The sequence below is a fragment of the Pholis gunnellus genome, assembly GCF_910591455.1.
Source record: "Pholis gunnellus genome assembly, chromosome: 8".
Taxonomy (NCBI): Eukaryota; Metazoa; Chordata; class Actinopteri; order Perciformes; family Pholidae; genus Pholis; species Pholis gunnellus.
Genome location: NC_136534.1, coordinates 6,930,362 through 6,954,683, shown reverse-complemented (window position 1 = coordinate 6,954,683; position 24,322 = coordinate 6,930,362). Strand labels below are relative to the sequence as shown.

At 46.3% G+C, this 24,322-nt stretch overlaps 1 protein-coding gene across 2 annotated transcripts; it reads left to right on the top strand.

The window, feature by feature from the left end:
* Window positions 1–233: 233 nt before the first annotated feature.
* On the top strand, window positions 234–23,130 carry dop1a (DOP1 leucine zipper like protein A). Of its 2 annotated transcripts, XM_079165563.1 has the most exons (37): window positions 234–581; window positions 1,637–1,832; window positions 2,107–2,288; window positions 2,392–2,562; window positions 3,874–4,063; window positions 4,178–4,276; window positions 4,656–4,755; window positions 5,490–5,599; window positions 6,291–6,405; window positions 6,519–6,639; window positions 6,820–6,939; window positions 7,208–7,325; window positions 9,469–9,690; window positions 11,322–11,847; window positions 12,059–12,342; window positions 12,429–12,581; window positions 12,674–12,774; window positions 12,885–13,150; window positions 13,274–15,407; window positions 15,657–15,768; window positions 15,997–16,179; window positions 17,014–17,139; window positions 17,248–17,382; window positions 17,495–17,550; window positions 17,665–17,769; window positions 17,983–18,049; window positions 18,245–18,389; window positions 18,779–18,858; window positions 19,437–19,546; window positions 19,684–19,833; window positions 20,521–20,582; window positions 21,006–21,158; window positions 21,377–21,513; window positions 21,663–21,718; window positions 21,817–21,981; window positions 22,219–22,348; window positions 22,525–23,130. In XM_079165563.1, exons 2-37 carry the CDS (start codon window positions 1,695–1,697, stop codon window positions 22,831–22,833), a joined length of 7,431 nt encoding a protein of 2,476 aa, XP_079021689.1. In that variant the 5' UTR covers window positions 234–581; window positions 1,637–1,694; the 3' UTR covers window positions 22,834–23,130. The 2 variants fall into 2 exon arrangements, 1 of the variants encoding a protein (XP_079021689.1); XR_013767211.1 differs by lacking the exons at window positions 18,779–18,858; window positions 20,521–20,582; window positions 21,006–21,158; ... (3 more) ...; window positions 22,219–22,348; window positions 22,525–23,130 and having other exon boundaries at window positions 19,684–19,822.
* The last annotated feature ends 1,192 nt before the right edge of the window (window positions 23,131–24,322 follow it).

Sequence of the window (24,322 nt, the reverse complement as noted above, 5' to 3'; positions counted from 1 at the left end):
GGTAACTTTATAAAATCATACAAAATCATCCCAAAATATGGGGAGGCTAATTGCTAAAAGTCAAAGTGGAATTTTTCAAATGTGGACGGCATTCCCTTTTATTTTGAAGAACAATCTAATCATTTCCGATTTTATTTCGTGTGACGTCGGGTAACTTGACACAGCTGAGAGGCGGAAGACGTCCATGCGGAAGACCGGAGCAGTTGGACGCTATGGTTGGATGTACAGCTAATCTGCAGTGCAGTCTGGGAGCTGTCAATCGTCTCGCTTTGTATCTTTCGCAGCGGAAGCTACTGATGCGCTCATCACTGTTTATTTACACACTGCCGGACAATACAAAGAGGAATAAGAATATGTAGAATACAAATACCTATTGTCTGCTTCCTAACCCTTCTTGTTAAGAGACCTTATGTGAACGGGTGACATCGGAGCCGGGCCCTGCATCTCTAGCGTTTAAACAACCTGCTACTAACGTTCACGTTAGCTAGCCTGCTAGTCATATTATTGACGTTGTCAGTCGTTTCTACTCAGCCAACCGGGCGCAGGATTGAATGACAGTGGCTGTCCTATATCGTATAACGGTAAGCTATTATATCGGCTTAATCGGTTAACGCTGCAATGTAACGTTACGTTAGCGGAAGTCACCTCACCTAGCTCGTGACAAGGTGGCTGTTAGCTAACGTTACTGTAACAGCTCAAGTCAAAACGGTAGTAACTCGTTGAAGAACATTATTTTAAATGTGCGTTTATAATAAATGTCGTTATGTATTTTTTTCGCTACAAAATGCTAACTCTGGTTATGCGACGGCTGCTGTAGTTTGCAGGACAGGTGTGCATACCTGCTCCACAGTACTGCAGTGTGTTGTTGATGCTTGACAGCCATACTCGAGTCAGTCAGCTCAGTGAGACTCAAGCTAGTCACACACACAACGTTACATTTCACATAACTGTCGTTGAGTAAGTGTACTTCTTAAACGTTCAAAACGTCAGACTCCTTTCAGTCTCTTTGCTATAGGCTCTTCTCACGGCAGACATTTTGACACATCACAGCAGGACAAGCACAGGTGTGAGTAATGACATTAATTAGTTATCGCCTAGCTGCAGTGTGCTCGAGCTCTCACTGATATGACCTCACTTACTGGCCCAGAGTAATGTCAATAGTTCCACCTTCACTTGCTGTGACAAGTCAAATATAGACTTGATAACCCTACATTTAAAACTAAATGTTTAAAGAGAAGCAAATGTAGCGTTTGTCTAACAGTGTTTACGTTTTTAATGGAAGCTTAAGAGCCTGGATGACACAGTGTAGCATGGACTAAACACCACCATGCGCTAACAAGAGCCGGTTTCCTTGGTGCAGCCTTGTGATGTGAAATGCCAGTCAGACTCAACCCTCTCCTGTTCACCAGCTGCAGAAATGTGTTGCCTGTGGCGCCATTCCTCTCAACATAAAAGTGTTCCATCCTGAAAGACTGCATTGTAGGAGGTGTGGCATATAAGCACCGTGTGAACGTTGATGACCCTCCTCATCCTGGACCATGTAGAGGCCTTTTTTTCTTCTTCATGTAGATAAACTTCTCAGTGTGTGTTTTTGATCTTCTGTTTCTTTTCTTGTTTTTTTCCCCCCCAATTGCAGGTGTGATGTACATATGTGTGCCTGGTGTATCACATTAGTGCAATAACCACCCAGGAGAATGAATGCAGAGGAAGTGGAGCTGCTCAGTGACTCCAAGTACAGGAACTATGTGGCAGCAGTGGACAAAGCCCTCAAGAACTTTGAGTACTCCAGTGAGTGGGCGGACCTCATCTCTGCACTGGGCAAACTCAACAAGGTGACGATCTCCGTCAGGCCGCTGTCATCATACACTGCACTAGATCACAAGCTGTACAGAAAGAAGGCAAAGACGTATACAATGCTAGAAACACACATTAGCATTACTGTATATGGCAAAAGGGTTGAATACATGTAAAAAAAAAAAACAAGCATTTATTTTTAGCATGCCATGACAAGAAGCATAACATCACATCTAATCTGCTCGTGTGTGAATTGCACAGATGAACGTTCTGTTGTGAGTGCACGCTTCATATCCACCATGTCTGTCTCAGGTTTTGCAGAACAATGCAAAATACCAAGTGGTTCCCAAGAAGCTGACGATAGGCAAGCGGCTGGCCCAATGCCTCCACCCGGCCCTGCCCAGCGGGGTCCACCGCAAGGCCCTGGAGACGTACGAGATCATCTTCAAGATCATCGGGCCCAAGAGGCTGGCCAAAGACCTCTTTCTTTACAGGTGATACTGTAGTTCCACTCACACTGGCCGGTAGTTTAGCTGGACATAAAGCTTTCTGCTAGTATCAGAATGTTGATATCTTCTTCTTTTTTTATCACGGCAGCTCTGGGCTCTTCCCTTTACTCTCCAATGCCGCCATGTCTGTGAAGCCGGTGCTGCTGGGGCTCTACGAGACCTACTACTTGCCCCTGGGAAAGACTCTGAAGCCAGGCCTCCAGGGACTGCTGACCGGGGTCCTGCCCGGCCTGGAGGAGGGCTCTGAGTATTACGACAGGTGAGAAGAGCAGGGATGGAGAGAAGAGAAAACGCTTCTGATGTGCACATGCGGGCACTGGAGCAGGCCATTAGGAGAAGGCATCTTATAGCATAATGTGGAAGGGAATTGATTTCAGATAGTATGAATGATAAATGAGATGTGTGAGTCATTGCACGACTAACGTTTCCAACTCAAGACGCAGGCTTGTGTCTCTTCAGTTCAAAACAGGTTTGTTGTTTGATTCCAGGAATTACCTGCAGACGTGCGTGTCTGCCGTTTACATTTACGATCTCTAGAAATCTCCAGTTTAATTTACAGTGTTCTCATCATGTCTATTTGTCATATATTGATTTACTCATGTAATATATTCACATTGTTACTTGTTCATAGAGTTGTGAATGATTCATCTCATCAGTGGTACTGTTAATTAGTCTCACAGCCTCTAGAGGGCGCTGCGCTTACAGCTTTAGCCCCAATGACATCATTCATATGGTGGAATATTTCATGGTTGTTTTTAGCAGGAAAGCACAGATGTGACTGATTAATCAATCAACAATGGCTCCACTAGATGTAATGTCTCAGTAAGCAATGCCAGATGTAATCAATGTTATTAGTAACACCTGCGGTCGACGTGTATACTGACATGTTGTTTTTCATTGGTAGTTATCGATCGGATACGCAGTATCTTAGTCTTCATTTGAGTTTAACTGGAGGTTGCATTATGATTACGACATCCTGTCACTGTTTCCTGTTGCTGTTGCAATACTTTAGTTTCCACACAGAGGATATTTGAGTCTTATCAGCCTAAATTACAATACCACCTTATTTGCCCAAATGAAATGTATTATGTATGTATATGTATAGATACTGGTGAGATACCCTACTTAGTTAGTGGAAATGGCAAATTACAGCTTCACAATGAGATCCAAATGGCCGCATAAACAGCAGTGAGTGAGCGCTCTGATATCTTTTGTTTGCTGCTGTGAGATGTTACGTTGACCAAGGGGCTATAAAACCCGTGCAACTAATGCAACTCAGTAGATGTTATTAATACGGGATATGTGTTCGTTCAAACCTACAAGACCCCAAAATAACCCGCAGGAACATTCTCCTTGTGGTTCTGCTTAATTCATTGCTTAACAATTGACCATAAAGACCATTACATCAGTGCGCTAAGTACAGGCTGCCTCCATCTGAGCAACAACATGTGGAAACAAGTATTTTTTTTACTTCCGGGTGCCAGCTTTGCTCTGCGGACTGTGTCCCTCTGCGGTGCTGGAGTGGTAGGAGGTCAGTGTTCACTGTGTCCTCTCTTGTGTTTTCCATTAGAACCAACACCCTGCTGGAGAAAGTGGCAGCGGCGGTGGAGCAGTCGGCCTTCTACAGTGCCTTGTGGGGCAGCATCCTGACCAGCCCTGCCGTGCGTCTCCCCGGGGTGTCCTTTGTTCTGCTGCACCTCAATCGCAAGCTCTCCATGGAGGACCAGCTCTACGTCATAGGCAGTGACATCGAGCTCATGGTACGTGACACGTAGTGTCTGACACATCGTTAACCTAGAGGGTCAACCAATCACTTCACATGCGTTGACAGTGTATAGGCAGGTTGAATAATAGTGTGTCTCTGTTCTCACCAGGTGGAGGCGGTCAGTACCTCAGTCCAGGACTCAAGCGTGCTGGTGCAGAGGAGCACCCTGGACCTGATCCTCTTCTGCTTCCCCTTCCACATGAGCCAGGTAAGGACAGCTGTGTGAATGAGGTCTGGTTAGAAGCTGTGTGGAAGCTACAGTAATGATGTGTGTCTCTTACAATTATTAGAGCAAAGTATCTAACTGGCTGATATTGATGTATAAAGCTATTGATATATCAGCCAGTATCATGATGTGATTTCAGATGTGTGCGTGTCTTGTTCTGTGTGCATCTGCATGGGCTTGATCATGATGAGGTCACTGGTGGTGACTCACGCTGGCTGCTTGTTAAATCCTTCACCCCAAAACATTTCTGGACCTGTCAGGGCCGGGAATCCACGTGCGTGCGTGCGTGCGTGCGAGCGAGCGAGTGAGTGAGTGACAAAATCAGTCATAAGTTGTTGGTTTTTTTTTTTGCTGTGTTCAGGCGACTCGCCCCGACATGATCCGGATCCTGTCTGCAGCGTTGCATGTGGTTTTGAGAAGAGACATGTCGCTCAACCGCAGACTCTACGCCTGGCTGCTGGGTACGAAATGCACACACAGACCCACTACTGACATTCAGATGTGCCAGGGTTCCAACATACCATTTTATTTCTGGAATATTGTGAAGTTTAGAGAGGAATTTTCATTTGGGGAAGTCAAAGAATACTGGAATATATTCACATTGTTTTGCTGTGCTGTGATCGTTGTCTTACTGTATTTTCTCTTGTTTGCAACACTCTGTGGATGAACATGCTGGTAAGTGTCTGCATGGCTAACGATGGACACTGACTGTATCAAGCGTAATCTTCCCTCCAAAGCAACTTGCAACATTAGAATATGTCAGATTTTAGATCAACAGAACTGATAAGAAACAAATAAAACGTGGATTGAAGGTGAGGGACAGACAGTACAGTGTGATTCTAATTCCAGTTGTCAACCATTTTCTGGGCCAGTCAGAGGAGGTTTGTTTCCACAATGAATGGGATATATTATCCTGTCACAACAGTTTTTAACTGTTCAATGATATTGAAGTTTGACGAGCCACTCTGAATCTGGCTCAGCTTCTGTAGCGTGACGCGGTCCAAGATGTACTCATTTATTTATGCCGTGGCTGAAATTTGAGTGATGTTAGCAACAACCATTAGGACTTTACAAAGAAGAAGGAGATTAACAGAAGATGCAGATAAATGATCTTGCCTTGTGCTTGAATATTCTGGATGTACAGCTGAGTGTTTACACCATCATAACTCCATGTCTTTGATTTTTATTTTTGAAGGCTTTGACAACAACGGGGCGATAACAGGACCACGCAGCACTCGGCAGAGCAACCCAGAGGAGCACGCCAGCCACTACTTCAACACCTTCTCTAAAGACATGCTAGTCCAGGTGAGGTTTCAAGCTAGCTGCAAAAAAAAATAAAAAAATCCCCAAATGTGTGTGCATGTGTGTGTGTGTGTTGGTCGGGGTTCGTCTTCAATTTGGCAGATCTGGCTCTCTTTTGTCAGCTGCGCAATTTATCCATTCCTTTAATCCTCCTCCTCCCATGTCCTCTCTGGGGTTTGCACATACATCCTGCTGTCTTCTCCTACTCCCAGCAGTGTGTCCTTTGAAGTTCCCCGTCCTCCCAAAGACTTTTACACACACACACACACACACACACACACACACACTTTGTGTAGTCTGTCCCGTCATGCTCAAAACAGCCTTTGCCCTCCTGGCATGTGATGAGCTGTGGTACTCCAGGGGTTGGAAACAGAGCGACCAGGAGGGGAAGTTTTGTTTTTGAATGTGTTTTGTTGAATTGTTTTTGGTTTGCTCATCTGCCATCTGCTCTGAAATAGTTATTGGAGCTCCCTCCATTGGGAGAAGGTTGGTACTACAGAGACCGTCTGTTCTTGGCTTCACACCATTAAGTGGCAGACGAAGCGTGAAACACACAGAAATCAAAAATAATGAAAGGGGGTTCAATGCAAATATGAAATTGGTTCTGCCAAATATTATAGGCAAAATAATAAGACAAAAAGTCTCTGGAGTTTACTGATATTTTACTGTAACAGAGGTGTGTGTGTGTTTTCAGGCAATGGTGGGGATCTTGCAGGGCAAAGCCCGGGGCGGGGAAGAGGAGAGCATCCTCATGCACGACCTCAAACCATTCCGCATCCTCATCAGTCTGCTGGACAAACCGGAACTTGGTAACCAGCCTATCAATGCGTAGACACCAACAGTCTAGTTAGTGTTGTAAATATGTCACACAGACAGTTTAAATGCCCCCTGTGTATATCATCATCTATATGCGCCTCTCCAGGTCCAGCCATCCTGGAGGATGTTCTGATCGAGGTGTTTCGGACTCTTCACACACAGTGCCGGACAGAGCTGGACCTCCAAAACCAGAGTCCGTTCAGTAAAGACCACACGCACCTCAGCAGGTCAGTCCAGTCAGTCCAAGTCCAAGTTTGGTTGTTGAAGCATCGTAGAAAAACTAAGGTAGAATAGAACAACTGGGCGACGTTAAAGCAATTTAACATATACAATAACATTATAATGGATGTTTTTGTTCATTTCTTTCTCCTTACACACCAAGATGCTAATGTCACCTTGTTTCTTAGTAAACTACGAGAGAACAAGAAGACGGCGGAGCTGATTAAAACAGCCAACCTCCTGTTCAACTCGTTTGAGCCGTACTACATGTGGGACTACATCGCCCGCTGGTTTGAGGAGTGCTGCAGGTTTGTTTGGTACAATTCACGTGTGCATAAACACTCCAGTCACCACTTTAGGACTGAGTGAAAGTCATGTTTCTGATATAGTGATGCTTTACCCTGCAGAGTGTTGTGCTGTTTTGGTGCACTGTTCAGCTGCTCCCAGGGGCCTCGTGTGTACCAGCATGTCTTATCAGAACTCCACTTCTCACATCAAACACAGTGGATCCACAGATTTACACTCGAGTTAACTGCCCACCATCTTAAAATAATCTAAAATACGGCTCTGTTGCAGGAGGACAGTGAACAGCAACACACGTGCACCGCGGCATGCTGGGAGCTCAGATCCTCCAGAGCTCTCATTGGTGGAGTTCTGTCAGCTGGTCGATTTCCTGCTGGATATTGTCTCTTTGGTGAGATTTCTTTCTTTCTTCTTTCCTCTCTTTCTTTCTTTCTTTCTTTCTTTCTTTCTTTCTTTCTTTTTTTGAATGAATATCTTTCATTCAGTCTTTCTGTCCATCTTTCTCTCACTTTCTTTCCCTATCTATCTTTGTCTGTCTCTCTGTCTCTCTCTCTGTTCTTCTTTCTTTCAGTCTTTTCTTTCTGTCTTTCTCTTTGTTTCTGTCTCTGTCTTTTTGAATTGTTTTCTCTCTCCATGTGTCTTCGTCTGTCTTTCTGAATGTCCATCGTACATTTTCTGTCCTTGCTTTTACTCCACCATGACTTTCATTTTACCATTAAACTCTTACACCTATTTGTTCCATTCATTATTTTTCCCTTCACATCTTCATGCTGTTGTCTTTGTCATTATTCAGTCTCTCCCCATATTTTAATGTTTCTATTACAGTTCCTTCATAGATTTTTGTTTTCTAAAAATAGTCCTCTTTTTCTTCTTTTGTGTCTCTCCACCACATCCTTCCTCTCCCCTCTTCTACAGTCCCTCGTCTCCTGCCCATTCTTGGGCTCTCCATCTCATTCTCGGTCTCTCCCTTCCTCTTAGCTCACACACCTCCTTTTTAAAATTCCAGTTCTGGGACATAACATAAGGAGGTGTGTGTTTGCACCTCCTCTCTCTAATGTGTGTGTGTGCAATCTCTACACAGGTAAAAAAAATACCTGTGTATTGTTCCCCTGCCAAAATATTGTTTGCATCCTCGTAGAAATATGCTTGTCTATACAGTATTTCCAATCTGAACAGTTTGGAAATCCCTCAGAGAGAGAGAGAGTGAGTGTGTGTGTGTGTGTGTGTTTGAAAGAGCGTGACAGAGAACCTTGTGTTCTGTGAGTTTGTAAGCGAGCGAGAGAGGGAAAAGTGTGTGTGTGTGTGTGTTTCTGCAAACCAGGTGTTGTGTGGCCTGTGCTCTGCTTGCTCCTGTCTGTTGAAACTATCTGCTCTTTCTCCTTAAGCCTACTAGAAGCATGAGGGTAATCTGCCAGGTAAAGTACTGCTCTTTCCTGCTCTTTCACCTCACCCTGCTTCACTGAGGCTCCGATAACATTTCTGCAACGTCCTGCCAACATCCCTCAGGCCGTCTTTGTTCCTGCCCTGCTTTGAGTGATCATTTCAGACATATATTCATATTTTAATGCCAAAACAAATGATCCGGAAGAGGAAGTGGGATTGTAACAGTCATTACATGTGGTGGAAACCTACCCTGGCTGTTTGGTGTGGATCTTGTGAAAATGAAATCTCCGCCCAGTGTGTTTTCTGTTCAGCATGCATGCAGTTATATGCTATTGCACTGCTCACATATTTGTAAGAAATATGACTCCTCTAATTTACTTCATGGTATAATGCTCATTTTATGATTTAATTTTGTTCTAGTTTGCGCTTTTTTATTTCTTTCATAAAAATGTGTTTTGCTTGTTGAGTCAAAATACTTGTTTCACAACTAAAAACTCAAACCAAACTGACGAGAAGGACGCCAAAGTGAATAGAAGGGTCTGTACATTTAGGTCCACAGGTCCAACATATTTCATGATAAATGCATCATTAAATATTTGAAGTGGATCTAAGTGTGCAGAGGCTTCTTTGTTTACAGGAAAACGACGATGACCGTGTATATATTTTTACAAGAATTAAATATGAAACAAAAAAAGATGGCTTTGAATAAACATTGGTATCACAACATATAAACAGCTGAATCTTTGCATCCTAACTATCACAGGCTTTTTCATATTCTTATTTTTAGGCCAAAACTGACAGTAGCAGATAATATTTTGTCCTGATAATAAATTAAGCCATAATTAGATTTTACCTCTGCAGGTCGCTACGATAATATTCAAACTCTGTTACGGGGTTCATATTTTGGGAAGAGGGAAAATGGATGAGAAGATCATTCGAGATGTTCATTTGTAGTTAATAATATTTAACTACGATTGTATTAAATCAATCATTTTGAAGGCGTCAATAAAAGTCCTGCGTTGGCTTTAGTTAAGGGCCATGATTCCATTATATCAGGTTCACCTCCTTCCAGATGCCCAATAATTCCACCTCACTTCCTCTCACGTGCTAACTTCACGTCTGTTCGTCTTCGACGTTTCCGACGTTTCCAGGAGACCTACATAGAGATCCAGACGGAGCATCTTCCTCAGCTGCTGTTGCGCATGGTGGCGGCTCTGACCGGCCACCTGCAGGCCCTGGGCCTCGGGGAGCTCACCCACTGCCTTCGTCTCTGCTCCAAGATCCTCAGCAAAGTGCAGCCGCCGCTGGTGTCCCCTCTGGCCCTGCCATCGGGCCCCCAGGGCCACGCCAATCGGACAAAGGAGGACAAACGGGTGAGGGAAAAGTTGTCATGTTTTTCCTGCCACTTAAATCACAATAAGATCAGAGTGTCTGTTCGCTTTAGCGGTCAGTTTGAAATTGAAATTGTTCACAAGCACCAAAACAAGAGTGATGCCCCTGCTATGCCAATCCTGTACTTTGAAACACCCTGCCAGCTGATAACTCTGTTTGGTCTCTGATCCTTTAAAAGTCTTTTGATAAAAGCATAGACCCTGTCGCTGCCCAACTCAGAGCAAATCCCAGTTTGACCCACTTCCCCTACAAGTTGCTGCCCAAAAATGCCATCAGTTCAGGCTCTGATGGTGTGCTCTGGTCCCTGAGCAGGGCCCCTTCCGGCTCTGTAGCCTGTGCTGCACTTGGCTGGGTGGTCCCACGACTGGCCTTGTCCTCCAGCACTCCCCCGACACGAGGCATTTGAAGACTTGGTTCAGACCAAACGCTTCATTTTGGCCATCCTGTTGCTCCTGGTCCCCGTCCAGCAACCTGGTTGTTTAAGTGTTCGAGGGCTCAGCGAGGCGCAATTTTTAGGTTCAGTCAAACAGTCCGCTGGCGGGAGACGGATCGGGGGCTAGATAGATGGAGGTAGGCCCATGAGAGGCAGAAGAGAGACAGAAGATGGTTAAGCGACAGCTGAGCCCAGCTCGCTTTTTCTCTCTGAAGAATAAGCGGTAGACGAGCGAGCGATGCCTCCTGGGTGAGCCGTAGCCATCGGAGTGGAAAACATTCCACATACATCCACATACAACCCCCCCCCCCCACCCCTACCCACCCACCCTGAGGGACATGTAGAGAATTTGCTGTCTAACGTGCCATCTGAGTCCAGGCTCCAGAATGTGAACGCTGCCTCAATCCCAATGCTTCCCAGGCTGCCCTCAGGCTCCTATAGGCTGACTGTTACAAACATGAAGAAGTTACTTCCCTCTGTCTGTCTGTCCGCGGCAGGACGCCAGCCTGGTGTACAGCTCTGTCTCCTCAAGTCAAGCCCAACATCTGTGTATACATCGTCACTGTATAATGACCAGTGTACAGAACAGTGCAGTGACGACGTCACTGTGTCTGACCTCCACTATTAATACTGATAGCTGGCGATGCATTTACTGAATATAGGGGATATGGATCAAGTCTTCTATCATGGTGTCTGGCTAATTGTGTTTCAAGATTAAATTCTAGAAAGGAATTCTGTCTTTTACAGAATTACATAACTGACAAATAAGCAAATTTCATTTATATTTACATTGTCTCACGTTTGAAACGGTCAGTTTGCCAAACCCTACTGTGGTCATTTGCAGCACATGGCATAGTATTTTTCATTAGGACATACCTGCAAAACATGAATACATTTGATGTAGTTGTTGTCTTGTGCAGGTCTCTCTATTTAAGGATCTGTCCATCAAATTGTTGGCAGGCTGCAATCCAGTGTGTTAGATCTGGTTGGTGGGGCTAGCTGTTGGATCATTTGGACATTTCAAGTGTAGTGTGTTTAATTCATTCATTGCATTGAGGTGCCCAGATATTGTGCATGCTGCCGGCTCACTGGAAACACTCACTGGGACACCTAACTGATGTAGCCTTCATCAGGGCTTTGGTTGCTCTTCATCACGCATCCTCCTCTGTCCTCCTGCAGGCTTTGCCTTCCTCTCTGGAGCGACCTGGCAGTGGGGAGGTGTTTGAGGACGGGGAAAACCCTTCCGGCAGTCGCTGCTCCGAAAGTGGCTTCACAGACTTCGTCCAATACCAGGGCGACGGCCCGGAGGCGGCGGAGCCAAGCGCTCACCCACAGCTAGAGGTCAAAACGGGCCGCCGCTCCTCAGGCCCGTCTCAGACCAAGCCTCTGGACAAACCGGTCATGCAGTGCTGCCTGGAGCACTTCCAGCAGTTTCTCTCCCGACTCATCACCTTGTATATTACGCCCGGGCGGGAGGACAAGGGAGAGGGGGAAAGAGGCGAGGTTATAAAGTCGGGGCCCCTGGTTTCAGAAGGCTCCCAGCACAGTGATCATATAGAGTCGTGCTCAGAAGCAGGGTTCCTCCAGAGGGAGGGTGTTGCTGCCTTCACCGCTGCCTGCCAGCTCTTCCTGGAATGCTCCAGTTTCCCAGTTTACATCGCAGAGGGCAATCTCAAGTCCTCACCCGCACAGGAAGAGCAGTTTGGTAAGTGCCAAAAGCGCTGTCTCATCAAAAATTCAAAGAGTAGTGCCAGTACTTACGGGATGCAAACTGTTGTCGTGTTTAAAAGAGCAGTTTGGAAACAATAACAGCAGTGAGTACAAGATGCATTTACTGTGTTGTCAGGTAAATGTCTTCCCTCTGTTTTGATGCAGTTGTTGTATGTGGACTTTATATGCGCCTTGCTTCGATACAGACAGTGAGCAGGTCCGTCTGCCTGCGTGGCTGCAGACCCTGATGGATGCCTGCTGCCTGGCCAGTGACTTCAGCCTGCAGGGCGTGGCCATCTCCCTGCTCATGGACCTCGTGGGACTCACCCAGTCGGTCGCCATGGTGACCGCTGAGAGCGTCGCATCCGGGGGCAGCTCCGAGTCCGCCCAGCCCATGAGCCCCAGCCAGGGTCGAGTAGCCGTCGTCATCAGGCCACCGCTCACTCAGGGAATCCTAAAGTACATCGCTGACAAGACAAACTTCTTCAAGGTAGAGGTCTCGTTTTAGGTCACAGTGGAACTATATATATTTTTTGATGGTCTTGACCCGGTTTAATCTCCAATCTTTTCCACCAGAGTGTAGCTCTGATCCTGTGGGACCAGTTGAGTGAAGGAACTCCTCAGCACCATCAGCGCAGCGTAGAGCTCTTCTACCAGCTCCACAACCTGGTGCCGTCCTCCAGCATCTGTGAGGACGTCATCAGCCAGCAGCTCATGCACAGAGACAAGGTTAGTGCAGTGGAAACACACACAAAAGAACAGCACGCACTTCATCCCAATCTGTCGATGAAATCCATGCTCACGCACCTTTTTTCTTTCAGAGAATTCAGCTGGAGGCCCATGTGAAGTTCTCTGTGCTGTGGCATTTGACGCGAGATTTGAACATCACCAAATCCTCGCCTTTTAATCGCACCTTTGACAGGTATACGGCCATATAGAAATGTTTTGAGTTCATTTGAAGGGATTTTCCATTCATACAGTTTGCATCAGGTGCCCTTCCTGTAAATCTTCTTCTCCCTTTGTCCGTCACAGATCTCTTTTCATCATGCTGGACAGTCTGAGTTACTGGGATCCGTGTACTAGCGCTGTTGGCCGGGCTTGGCTGAATCAGGTTCTTCAGAGACATGACATTGCTCGGGTTTTAGAGCCCCTCCTCCTAGTTCTGCTCCACCCCAAAACCCACCGAGTATCCATTCAGAGGGTCCAGGCCCAGCGCCACTGGGCCCAGGTCTTCCCTGAACCACCGGAACAAGGGCCATCAGAACCCCTTTACCCTAGGGACTCTGGCTTCTCCGACAGTAAGCAAAATGCCAGTAAAACTGCTTTTTCAGTTTTACTGGAAGTTGCTGCATAATTTTATAACCAAATTGTTTCCACGTTGACTGTTTGTGATAGAAATGTTCTCCTCTCTCTTTCATAAGACTTCGGTCAGATCCAAGGGGACATGGGGACACAAGAGGAGCTCCGTGGCCTGGTGATGGGGGACATGGAGCCGTTCTGTCTGACTGTCAACCCCCTGAGTGACAGACTGTCCTTGCTGAGCCTGAGCAACGAGAACTTGCAACTAGCTGGTGAATATCCGCCTGCTGTCCAGCAGGGGGAGCTCCAGAGCTCTGAGTCCAGTGGTTCTCGATCCTCTACAGTGGAAAATTGCAGTTTTGAGGAACCAGAGGTTGCCAGCAGCACAGTCAATGGCTCAGACCAACAGCCCGGTTCCTCTTGTGACATGTCTGAGGACTCTATAGAGGAGGCTGTGTCCTCTGTCATAAAGGAGCTGATAGACCGAGTTTTGAGTTTAGTAGACGAGGGATCTTTTTTTGAAGTCTCATCTCAACCTGAAAACTGGCCCCAGACGGACACAGACAGCACCTCCTCGGATACCTCCACTGGTACCCGTCTTGACTCTGGACATCCTCCAGGCTCCAACCACCAGACTCTGCCCGAGATGCTGGCTGGAGGCACGCTGGAGTTCTTCTCGGTTACGCGGCCTGATCTATCTGCAGAGGACGAGCACAGAGAGGGCATCACCCGTCACAGCTCGTCACCTTCCATCATCACGTTGCCAGACGGCTCCGAGCCCGCCACCCCGGACCACAACCTGCAGGTGGACGACCCTCAGGCCCGTAAACGTAGCCACAGCAGCACCCAGCTCAGCCTTAAAGGGAAGATCATGGAGAGGCTGGCGGACAAGTCACCGGGGGCCAAGCCCAAGATCAAGAAGGCCAAGAGGAAAGAGGAGGCGAGGCAGAGAAAGATGGCGATTCAAGCTGAAAAACTGCGGCCGACCAGTATTTTCTTCGGGGACAGCCTGGATCTGGAGAACTGGTACAGCTGTGGGGAAGGTGAGGTGTCGGAGATTGAGAGTGACACCGGCTCACCCAGTGGCGGCTCTGTCGGGACCGTCGGGGGGGTCAGTGTCACGGGACGCCGAGCATCCTCTGCCCCACCGCGTTTTAACATCCATCCTCTCTACCAGCACGTTCTGCTCTACCTCCAGCTGTACGACTCCTCCCGGGCGCTCCACGCCCTGTCGGCCATCGCAGCCATGCTCCGAGCCGCTCCCTCAGGGTTCGTAAGTGCCATCTCCACCACCAGCATCAACAACACCTACACTCCGCAGCTGTCCTTGCTCCAAAACCTCCTAGCCCGCCACAGGGTCTCCGTCATGGGCAAAGACTTCTACTGCCCCATCCCCCAGGACTCCCACTCCCACTCATTCCGCAGCGCCATGTACCTGGAGATCATCATCTCGCTCTGTCTGTACTTCCTGAGGAGCTATTACTCTGCCCACCTGACAGCAGGCCCTCAGGACTTGGCAGGGAACCGGGCCATGCAGCTGACCAGCGTGGAGGTCCTCACGCTCCTTTTCAGCGAGCTGGTCAAAGTCACAGGTAGCTCCGCGAAGGGCTTTGCTAGCTTCATCAGCGACGTCCTCTCGAAGTGCAAAGTCCAGAAAGTGGTTCTCCACTGCCTGCTCTCCTCCATATTCAGCGCCCAGAAGTGGCACGAGCAGCAGGTGGCAGGGGCCAACGTGGCCACGGTGGAGGAAGGTCTGTCGGAGGACAGTGTCATCAACCTGTCAGAGGACCAGATAGACAGCTGCAGCGCTGTCCAGTCTCAGCTGCTCAGACTGCTGCAGAGCCTGGTGGTTCTTGAGCACAGGGTCCTAGTGCCGGCTGACGAAGGAGGAGAAGGGGGACCCGTGGGAGGAGGGGCGGGAGGCGTTGGAGCGGGAGGCGCCGCTGGTGCCGGGTTCGAGATCCTGGGCGGGGAGGTGGAGCACGTCAACCCTCAGCAGCCAATGACATCACTGCAGTACCTCCACGGACAGCCGATCACGGCGCAGGGGATGTTCCTGTGCGCCGTGATCCGGGCGCTGCATCAGCACCACGCGTGTAAGATGCATCCCCAGTGGATAGGACTCATCACGGCCACCCTGCCGTACATGGGGAGAGTGCTGAGGAGGGTGGTGGCCTCAGTCACTCTGCAGCTGTGCAGGAACCTGGACAATCTTCTGCATCAGTACCGCTACGAGACCGGACTAACTGACACCAGGTATTAACATCTACACGGATCGTACTGATGAGCTATTATGACACACCATCACACAGGCAGTACAATACAATACAAGGGTTTGGTCACCAGATGGCACTCTTGACCACAAGATGCATTAGCTGTCTGGCATGTCATCCTTCTTTCTGATGTACCAATTGTGATCAAAATGTTTGGCATTCAGAATTTTGCATGTAATCATTTTTTTCAAAACTATTTGATAAGACTGCATACTCTCCCTCTATGTTCCAGACCCCAGTGGATGGCTCTCTGCATCCCTCCTGACCTGATTCTGACCGTGCTGGAGGGGGTGACAGCCATCATCCATTACTGCCTGCTGGATCCCACTTCTCAGTACCACCAGGTGAGGGCGCCGAGCACCAACAAGTTGCTCTTTCATTCGTCAGCGATTGTTTACAACCTTCACACACTGCACCACACACTGAATATATAGCAATTATGAATACAGTCCTCCTTTGCTGCAGTTTATACATTAATTTGTTATATTCATCAGTTTGATTTCTATTAAGAAATGTTTGATATTATCTACTTCTTTGCATAACGGAATACTGACTGTCTTGTCGCCCCTCAGTTACAAGTGAGCGTCGACCAGAAGCACCTGGCTGAGGCTCGTTCCGGCATCCTCTCCATCCTCCACACCATCATGTCTTCTGTCACCCTGCTGTGGAGCGTCCTCCACCAGGCCGACAGCTCAGACAAGCCAGCTGCTGCCTCTGCTGCCTCTACGTCCAACATCAACCTGGGCTCCACTAAGGTACACCAGGCAACATGCGTTCAGAGATTTGACTCATTTAAGACTTACCCGAGCAGAAGAAATGCAATGATAGCTCACATTTATTTTCAGATATGTCTCCTGCAGCACTTAACATCGGTCAGGTTTAGAACAGGACACTGTAGTGTGCAGTGTACTCAGCAAAGTGAAAAATCCCAGAGGTGTGATGTGTGGGCAGCCAGGCCTAAAATATTCTACAGAGAAAGTAATATAACTCCATATCAAATAGTGTGATTACTGGTCTCAGCGGTACGAACTGAATCTCATTACCGGCACTGAGGAACTTTTATTTTATTTATTTTTTTGAAGTTATTACCCATATCCAGATGATATTATTTAAAATCTTTCCGGAGGTGGGTTGTTAATGTAATTTTCAGTGAGATAATATGGTGATTTTTATCCTCTACAGAATATAATTTGTTATGTTTACATGGCCTCTGCCGCTGCAGGAGGAATAACTAAAGGCATTAAAAAGCTGCTTGTTCAACTTCCTTTTGCAACGAACATCTTTGTCAGTTTGAACACTTCACATTAGGTAGATGACACAAACTCAACAGCAGCTCAACCTGAATGCAGATAACGTTGTTTGACAATTGATTTTGTGTCAGTTAACTGGATAAACATCTGAAGATGAAATGTCTAGTAATTTAAGGAAATACTACAGTGTTTGATTTACTTCAGCTGTATTATACACTAAAAGATACTTACAGTATGTTACTAGTAGTGACTGTACGGCCTGTAACTGAAACTGTTTACACAGTAAGTCATCAGCTGTTTAAGTCCAACCCAACTTCCTTGCTTCCATCTGTTCTACAGAACCTGCGGCAGCAAATCCTCGAGCTGCTGGGTCCAATCTCCATGAACCACGGTGCTCACTTCATGGCAGCGATCGCCTATGTGTGGAATGAGAGGAAACAGGTCAAGACTCCAGTCAGAAACAAGGTGGGTAAAGACAAAATATGCCCACCCTGTGTTGTGTGGTGCAGCCCAGAATGACCGATTTCATTTACTTTCTGGTCAATGTAGTAAGCTTAAAAAAATGTCTCTCAGGTGATTCCTTTAGCCAGTGAGGAGCAGCTGCTGCTGGTGGAGCTGGTTCGCTCGGTGAGCGCCATGCGCACCGAGACGGTCATGCAGACGGTCAAAGAGGTCCTGAAGCAGCCGCCTGCCATCGCAAAGGACAAGGTGGGGTTCTGAGCGCAGTCTTTCGATCACTTTTTCACACTCTTTGATACTTGTGTAACCTTGTTCATAGCCATTCATGACAATAATATTATTTCTTCACCGTTGCCCACAGAAGCACCTCTCTCTGGAGGTCTGCATGCTGCAGTTCTTCTATGCCTATGTCCAGAGGTGAGATATATGTATACTGTAAATCCTTTTTAATGTGAAAGATTGCTTTTTATAAAGGCCCCGTTTGTGCCTTCTAACCTCTTTAATTTGCATTCATGACCCTTTGTGTCCTAGGATCTCTGTGTCCAGTTTAGTTGACAGCTGGCCATCTCTGCTGGCACTGCTGAAGGACTCGGTACCGTTAGGCCTGCCGGCCCCCGGACAGTTTCTTATACTCGGGTCGGTTTCTCTTCTCTTAATTGTGGTGCAGATGTCCCAATTTACCCACAACATCTGTCTACAACTCGTACAATTATACTTAAATGTTGTGTGGATGTTAGTGGTCTGCTCTCAGTTGAATGGTCACAGTGTGGAGCTGAATGAATCAGTCTGTGGAGATTTCACCAGCTTTAACTTATTTGACCTGGCCCTCCCGTTCTTTGTTTTCTCTAGAGTTCTGAATGAGTTCATTTTGAAGAATCCCAATCTGGAGAGCAAGAAGGACCAACGGGAGCTGCAGGTAATTACTGCAGCCACCTTGACGACTATTCAACTCTGTTGTTGCCATCATATTTTATAATATATTATATTTCTTTCCTTTTAACTTCAATAACGTACATTAACATGACAAGTTCTACTTTCGCTTCCTGCTGTGTAGTCATACAGGATCAGTGAACCACAGTAGAAAGTAACTGGATGTAACTTGCGTGTGCAGGATGTGACCCATAAGGTGGTGGAGGCCATCGGGACGATCGCAGGCTCCTCTCTGGAGCAAACCACGTGGCTGAGGAGGAACCTGGAGGTGAAGGCCTCTCCCCAGATAGTCGTGGATGGAGCCAACCTGGAAGCTGATGTAGAAGGTGCGCTGCCACTAACTGCACTGGAGAAAAGGGCCAATGAAGACCGCATCTGTGTCATTGAATATGCAATATTCATTTTTAAAAGTGTAGTTGAAATACATTTTACATCCATTCCACACAAAACTGTGGAAAAACATTTTGCCTTATGTATTTGTGTTCCGGGGAATCTGTATTTTGGCATGGGAAAGATCATTTTTGTGTTTGTATCAGAGATGTATTTTAATGTCGGGGATTAATGTAATCCAGCTAAATCAAGTGTAAAATACTAATCTGAATGTGAGAGGGGTCAGAACGGAGCACTTGGATGCTTCTGATCAGTGGCGGCATGCTTCAGCATGGCAGTACTCGCTACGTAGCTGCTGCTAACGTTTGGTATGTGTGTTTTGTAGATTTAATGCTCACAGTGATGGAGGCCTCCAGCTTCACTCCATCAGTGTACAGCGTTCACGCCCTCACACTGTTGGCCGAGGTAAAACACTCATGTCTCAGCAAAACCCTTCCTTCTTTCCTTCCTTCCTTCCTTCCTTCCTTCCTGTTGTTTGTCTCGGGCCATCAGTCAGCGGCCCCGCCCGTTATTTCTTCTTCTGCTTCTCTCACTCACACTTAGCAGTTTAGGCCTGTTGCTCTCAGGCGCAGCTCTACAGTACACTAACACTCTCCAGCTACCTCTACTTCAATTATTATCAGTGCACCAATGAATCAATCCACTGGACTCAGTGTGGTGATGAGCTGGACAATTGAAATCAGAGACCACCGTCTTCCATCTTGGCTATTTTAGCTCAAAGTGGATCTAATTATGCAGATCCTGTCTGTGCTTCACTGCTTTTTGCATCTTATGGATTAATGTATTCATTCAAAGCAATTCATCAACATAATGCTGCAGTGCACTTTGTCATACTGTTGGTTGGTGCAGCAATTTACTGCAGATACAGAATATACTTTTCCAGCTAAGGAATAAAGGAGCGCAATAATCCAAGATGAATGCTCCATGTTGCCATGCCTACTGAAAGCATGTGTCAGACTGACGTGAGTGTATTTATTTACCAGGTGCTGGCTCATCTGTTGGACATGGTGTTCTACAGTGACGAGAAGGAGAGGGTGATCCCACTGCTGGTTAATATCATGCACTACGTAGTGCCCTACCTCCGCAACCACAGGTTTGTGTTTTGGCCAAATGTTTACAAGTTAACATCTTAAATTCACATTCATTTATTGTACACTATGAACCTTTTTACAGGGTGCAACACATGAAATGTCAATGTTACATGAAAGCGTTTCCCGTTTCTCCTGGCAGTGCTCACAACGCCCCCAGCTACCGGGCCTGCATCCAACTGCTGAGCAGCCTCAGTGGGTACCAGTACACCCGCCGGGCCTGGAAGAAGGAGGCCTTCGACCTCTTCATGGACCACACCTTCTTCCAGATGGACTCCTCCTGCGTCAGCCAGTGAGTCGGAGAGGAAACCGTTTACAACTGGTGTTAACATTGTAGCTTAAATGTTAACTATGAGAGAGAGAAAAGACATTAACTCAAGATGTTAGATGCAATAACTAAAGATGCACTTATGAGCCTAACACTCCAAATTACTTTCACAATTGTAAGTATAAAAATAGAATATAATCTTAAAACGCACACTGATATAGTTTCTGTAGTTGCATATATATATATAAATATATATATAGTATGTCCATTTGATTTCTTCAAACAGCTTGAGCATAATTTTATTATTAACTGCTTATGAACTATATTCATCTTTGGTGACTCATCTATAAATCCATCCACAAAGTGTAATCAAAAAACAATCTTGGATATTGACCTATTTTGGATTTTATATTTTGTTTAAAATGTTCAGTTAGAAATTAATAAGAAGCATGACCGTGTGTTCCATGTCAGTTTTAAGGGACATGCGGAATGCATGTACATTATGTTAATAGAGGACATTTATTGTCATTCTGCTCTTTGTTTAAAAGGTCAAAATAACAACTCAAAGACACCAGAGATGCATTAAAGTTAAAAACCCATTTTACATAAATATTCTATCAACATAATCTTGGAATGGTTTATGTTCTTGCCAGATATAAGGGGGTTGTGTTTGTTAATTAATTACTCATCTTAATGTTCCTAATTCTTCAGCTGGAGAGCCATCATTGACCACTTGATGACTCATGACAAGACCACATTCAGAGACCTCATGAGTAAGCTTTACGATTCTTTAGTTTCATTTCTAAATGTGTAGATATTCGCTCCGGGTGTGATCGCAGACCGTTTAGCACATCATCTGTTTCTTTGTGACATCTACAGGATGCTGAGTGTTTTGCCCTTTTCATGCCTCATCTCAGGCAGAATTCATCCTGATCCAAACACGCACTTATATTTCCACTCTTGTTAAGTCTGTAACCCATTCACCTGCAGAAAAGAAATATGCTGACGTGACATAGTTAAACAAGACAAGTCCATTTTGTTTATACAGCCCAATATCACAAATCTGGACAACCTATGACAGCCACTATCCTTAGATCCTTGATAAGGACAAGACCTAGTGAGTTAAAGCGTATTAACAGGTTAAATAGCTACCAGATAGACTACTAATGGCTGTGTGTGTGTGTGTTTCCCTTCAGCCCGGGTGGCTGTAGCCCAGAGCAGCTCTCTGAGTCTATTCACCAACAGAGACGCTGAGCTGGAGCAGAGAGCCATGCTGCTCAAACGCCTGGCTTTCACCATCTACAGCAGCGAGGTGGACCAGTACCAGAAGTACCTGCCGGACATACAAGGTAAACAATGCACGCATGCAGTATATTCTACATGTACTAGTGTTGTATACAGATTGTGTACACGTTCCCACAATAAACAGTATAAAAATGAAGCCTAAAGGAACATTTTGGTAGATTTCAACTTGGTGTATTTCCCTTAAAAGTGAGTCTGTGTGTCATGCTAACTGCACTCGCCACCTCCGTCGTTTGTGTGTGTGTGTGTGTGTGTCTGTGTTCAGAGCGTCTGGTGGAGAGCCTGCGTCTGCCTCAGGTGCCCATCCTTCATGCTCAGGTGTTCCTGTTCTTCAGAGTGCTGCTGCTGCGCATGTCACCTCAGCACCTCACCTCGCTGTGGCCCACCATGATCACTGAACTGGTGAGAACTAGACGTGGCTGACTGCAGTCTCTTTCTTTCTCTTTCGGCTCACTTGATGCATCTTAAATGTTTCTTTCTTTCAGCCCTCTCCACATATTTTACACACTCACACACACTCATTCACACATTCTACATGTGTTTCCCTGCAGGTTCAGGTGTTTCTTCTAATGGAGCAGGAGCTAACGGCAGACGAAGACATATCAAGGTACGTTATCGGTTGATGATACAGACTGGTATGCAGCATAATAAAATCACTTCTGCCTGTGTTCGCTTGACGATTTCTCCTCTCCTGTCCATCTGTAGGACGTCGGGGCCGTCCGTGGCCGGGTTAGAGACCACCTATTCTGGTGGGAACGGCTTCTCCACCTCCTACAACAGTCAGCGCTGGCTCAACCTCTATCTGTCTGCCTGCAAGCTCCTGGACCTGGCTTTGGCCCTGCCCCCCGAGAGCCTGCCTCAGTTCCAGATGTCAGTACAGACGAGTCTTGCTCATAATTGTCTCTGTGATTGGCTTAGGGAAACAGTTACAGAGATAATCAGTTTAAAATATCTTTGGGATGGATGCATGCAGCATGAATTTCTATATCTCAGTATGTGTCTAGCATATGAATAAGACGTTTGAATATTGCTCCTTTTTAAAGCTCTGGTGACTTGTTAAATGGATGAAAATTGTGTTATTTCTGAGGGAGTCCTGCTTCATTACAGGTACCGCTGGGCCTTCATCCCAGAGGCGTCAGATGATTCAGGATTGGAAGTGAGGCGACAAGGGACTCACCAGAGGGAGTTTAAACCCTACGTGGTCCGACTGGCCAAGCTGCTGAGGAAACGAGCCAAGGTACCTTTCCCCCTGTCTACGCAAGGTTATCAAATGATGGAGACAAATTACTCTATCAGTATGTGCAGGGGAGCGCTCATTAAAGGCCCCGTTTTTTTGCAAGATGCAGCCCACTTAATTCAGGCTGCAGGACAGCACATACATTTTTATAATCCATTTCACCCCCCCCCCCATAGAAAAACCCAGAGGAGGACTGCTCCACCCGGACCCTGTCCTGGGAACCAGGCCACCTGATGCTGACCCTCTACGTGATCCGCAGCATGGAGCAGCTGCTGCCCTTCTTCAACCTGCTCAGTCAGGTGTTCAACAGCAAGGCCAGCTGCCGCACAGGTCCCGCCTACACCCGCAACCCCGCAGACGGCTCCTTCCCCGGCCACAAGGAGGGCCACAAACTGGAGAGCCAGAAAGTCTTCTGGAGTCGAGCTCGACAGAACATCGAGGAAATGGTGGAAAAGGACTTTCTAGAAGGCCTCATCAAGACGTGAGAACACGGAGAGGGGAGGGAGGGGAACTAACACACAACTGATCAACACTAGTGAAAAACCTCACCTTGTACATTAAAGAACAAGGGAAATACAAATGGGGGAACAAATAGTTTGTACATTTTTTTGTATTTATAATGATTATTTAACTTTTCAAAGGCTATTGTATTTAATTTTAATTATTTGTATATATGGAGCAGCTTTGATGACTGACTTTTAACATTTTATGTGAGTCCTTTTGGACGAAGTGAAGATGCTGTGCCATTCCATATCGATGTGACTTAATAAAGATTTCTAATGGGAAGGTAACACCCTGTCACTGTCGTCATGACGTTTAAAATGTATTTACAATATGCACCTCATTTAGGTGTGTGTGTGTGTGTGTGTGTGTGTGTGTGTGTGTGTGTGTGTGTGTGTGTGTGTGTGTGTGTGTGTGTGTGTGTGTGTGTGTGTGTGTGTGTGTGTGTGTGTGTGTGTGTGTGTGTGTGTGAAGATATATCGACATGTCAAATAGGCCTTTTTCACTGCAGACATTGTGACTTGTTGTAGTAGGAAAAGCTCAGGTGTTACCAATAACATTAACGACGGCTCTGTCATCTTCAGATGTCCCAGTGAGCTATGATGAGCCTGCTTGCAAAACACCAGGAGCCTGAAACCCAAACAGCTAAATGGAATTCATCCGTTATTAATTACATTTTTCACACCTGTGCTTTTCCTGCTGTGACATGTTGTGTCTGCTGCGATAAAGACCTATTGAGCCGCAGGTTTAGTTGCTGTCCGTGGCACTGATCTGTCGTCAGTCAGATTTTCTGTAGAAGGTGTGGCCGTGCTGGAAGGAACATTAACTGATGCACTTATGTGGGAAATCTACATTTGACTCTATCTTCACAGCTTACAGTTAATAGCTACAGTATGTTTTCAGATCAAGGTTTTACATTAAAAGAAAATGTAAAACGAGCTTATAAAATACAATGTTTGATAGAGATGAAACCAGTTGTTCCCAACTCCAACAGTAAAATCCTTCTTAGGCAACACATTGTTGAATCAGTATTTACTTTCTAACAAGATGCAAGGCTAATTTATTGTCATTGTACAAATGTCATTCAATTGATCTGACTACCTGCAAACCAGTGATTAACAGACAAATGTCCCACCAATAAAGAGGAGACCACATCAGCACCACGGACAGCGACAAAGGCTGACTGGCTGCAGTTTTACGTGATTTTATTTGTTTTATGCACACGTGTTCACTGAGGCAGCCCGCTTCATATGACCTTCATAGTGTGGAAGCAGCATGACGTGAATCAAGCTTGTCTGTAGAGGAGCTGTATTAACCCCTCGCGTCCTCACCCATCCACAACCTCCATCCAGCTCTCGCGATGAAAGAGGCAGCGGCGGGGGTTGGTCATACTGCGTCACCTGACTCAGAGAAGGAGGCGGGGCGAGAGAAATCTAAATAAATAATAAAATAAACAAGAGGATGTAAATCCAC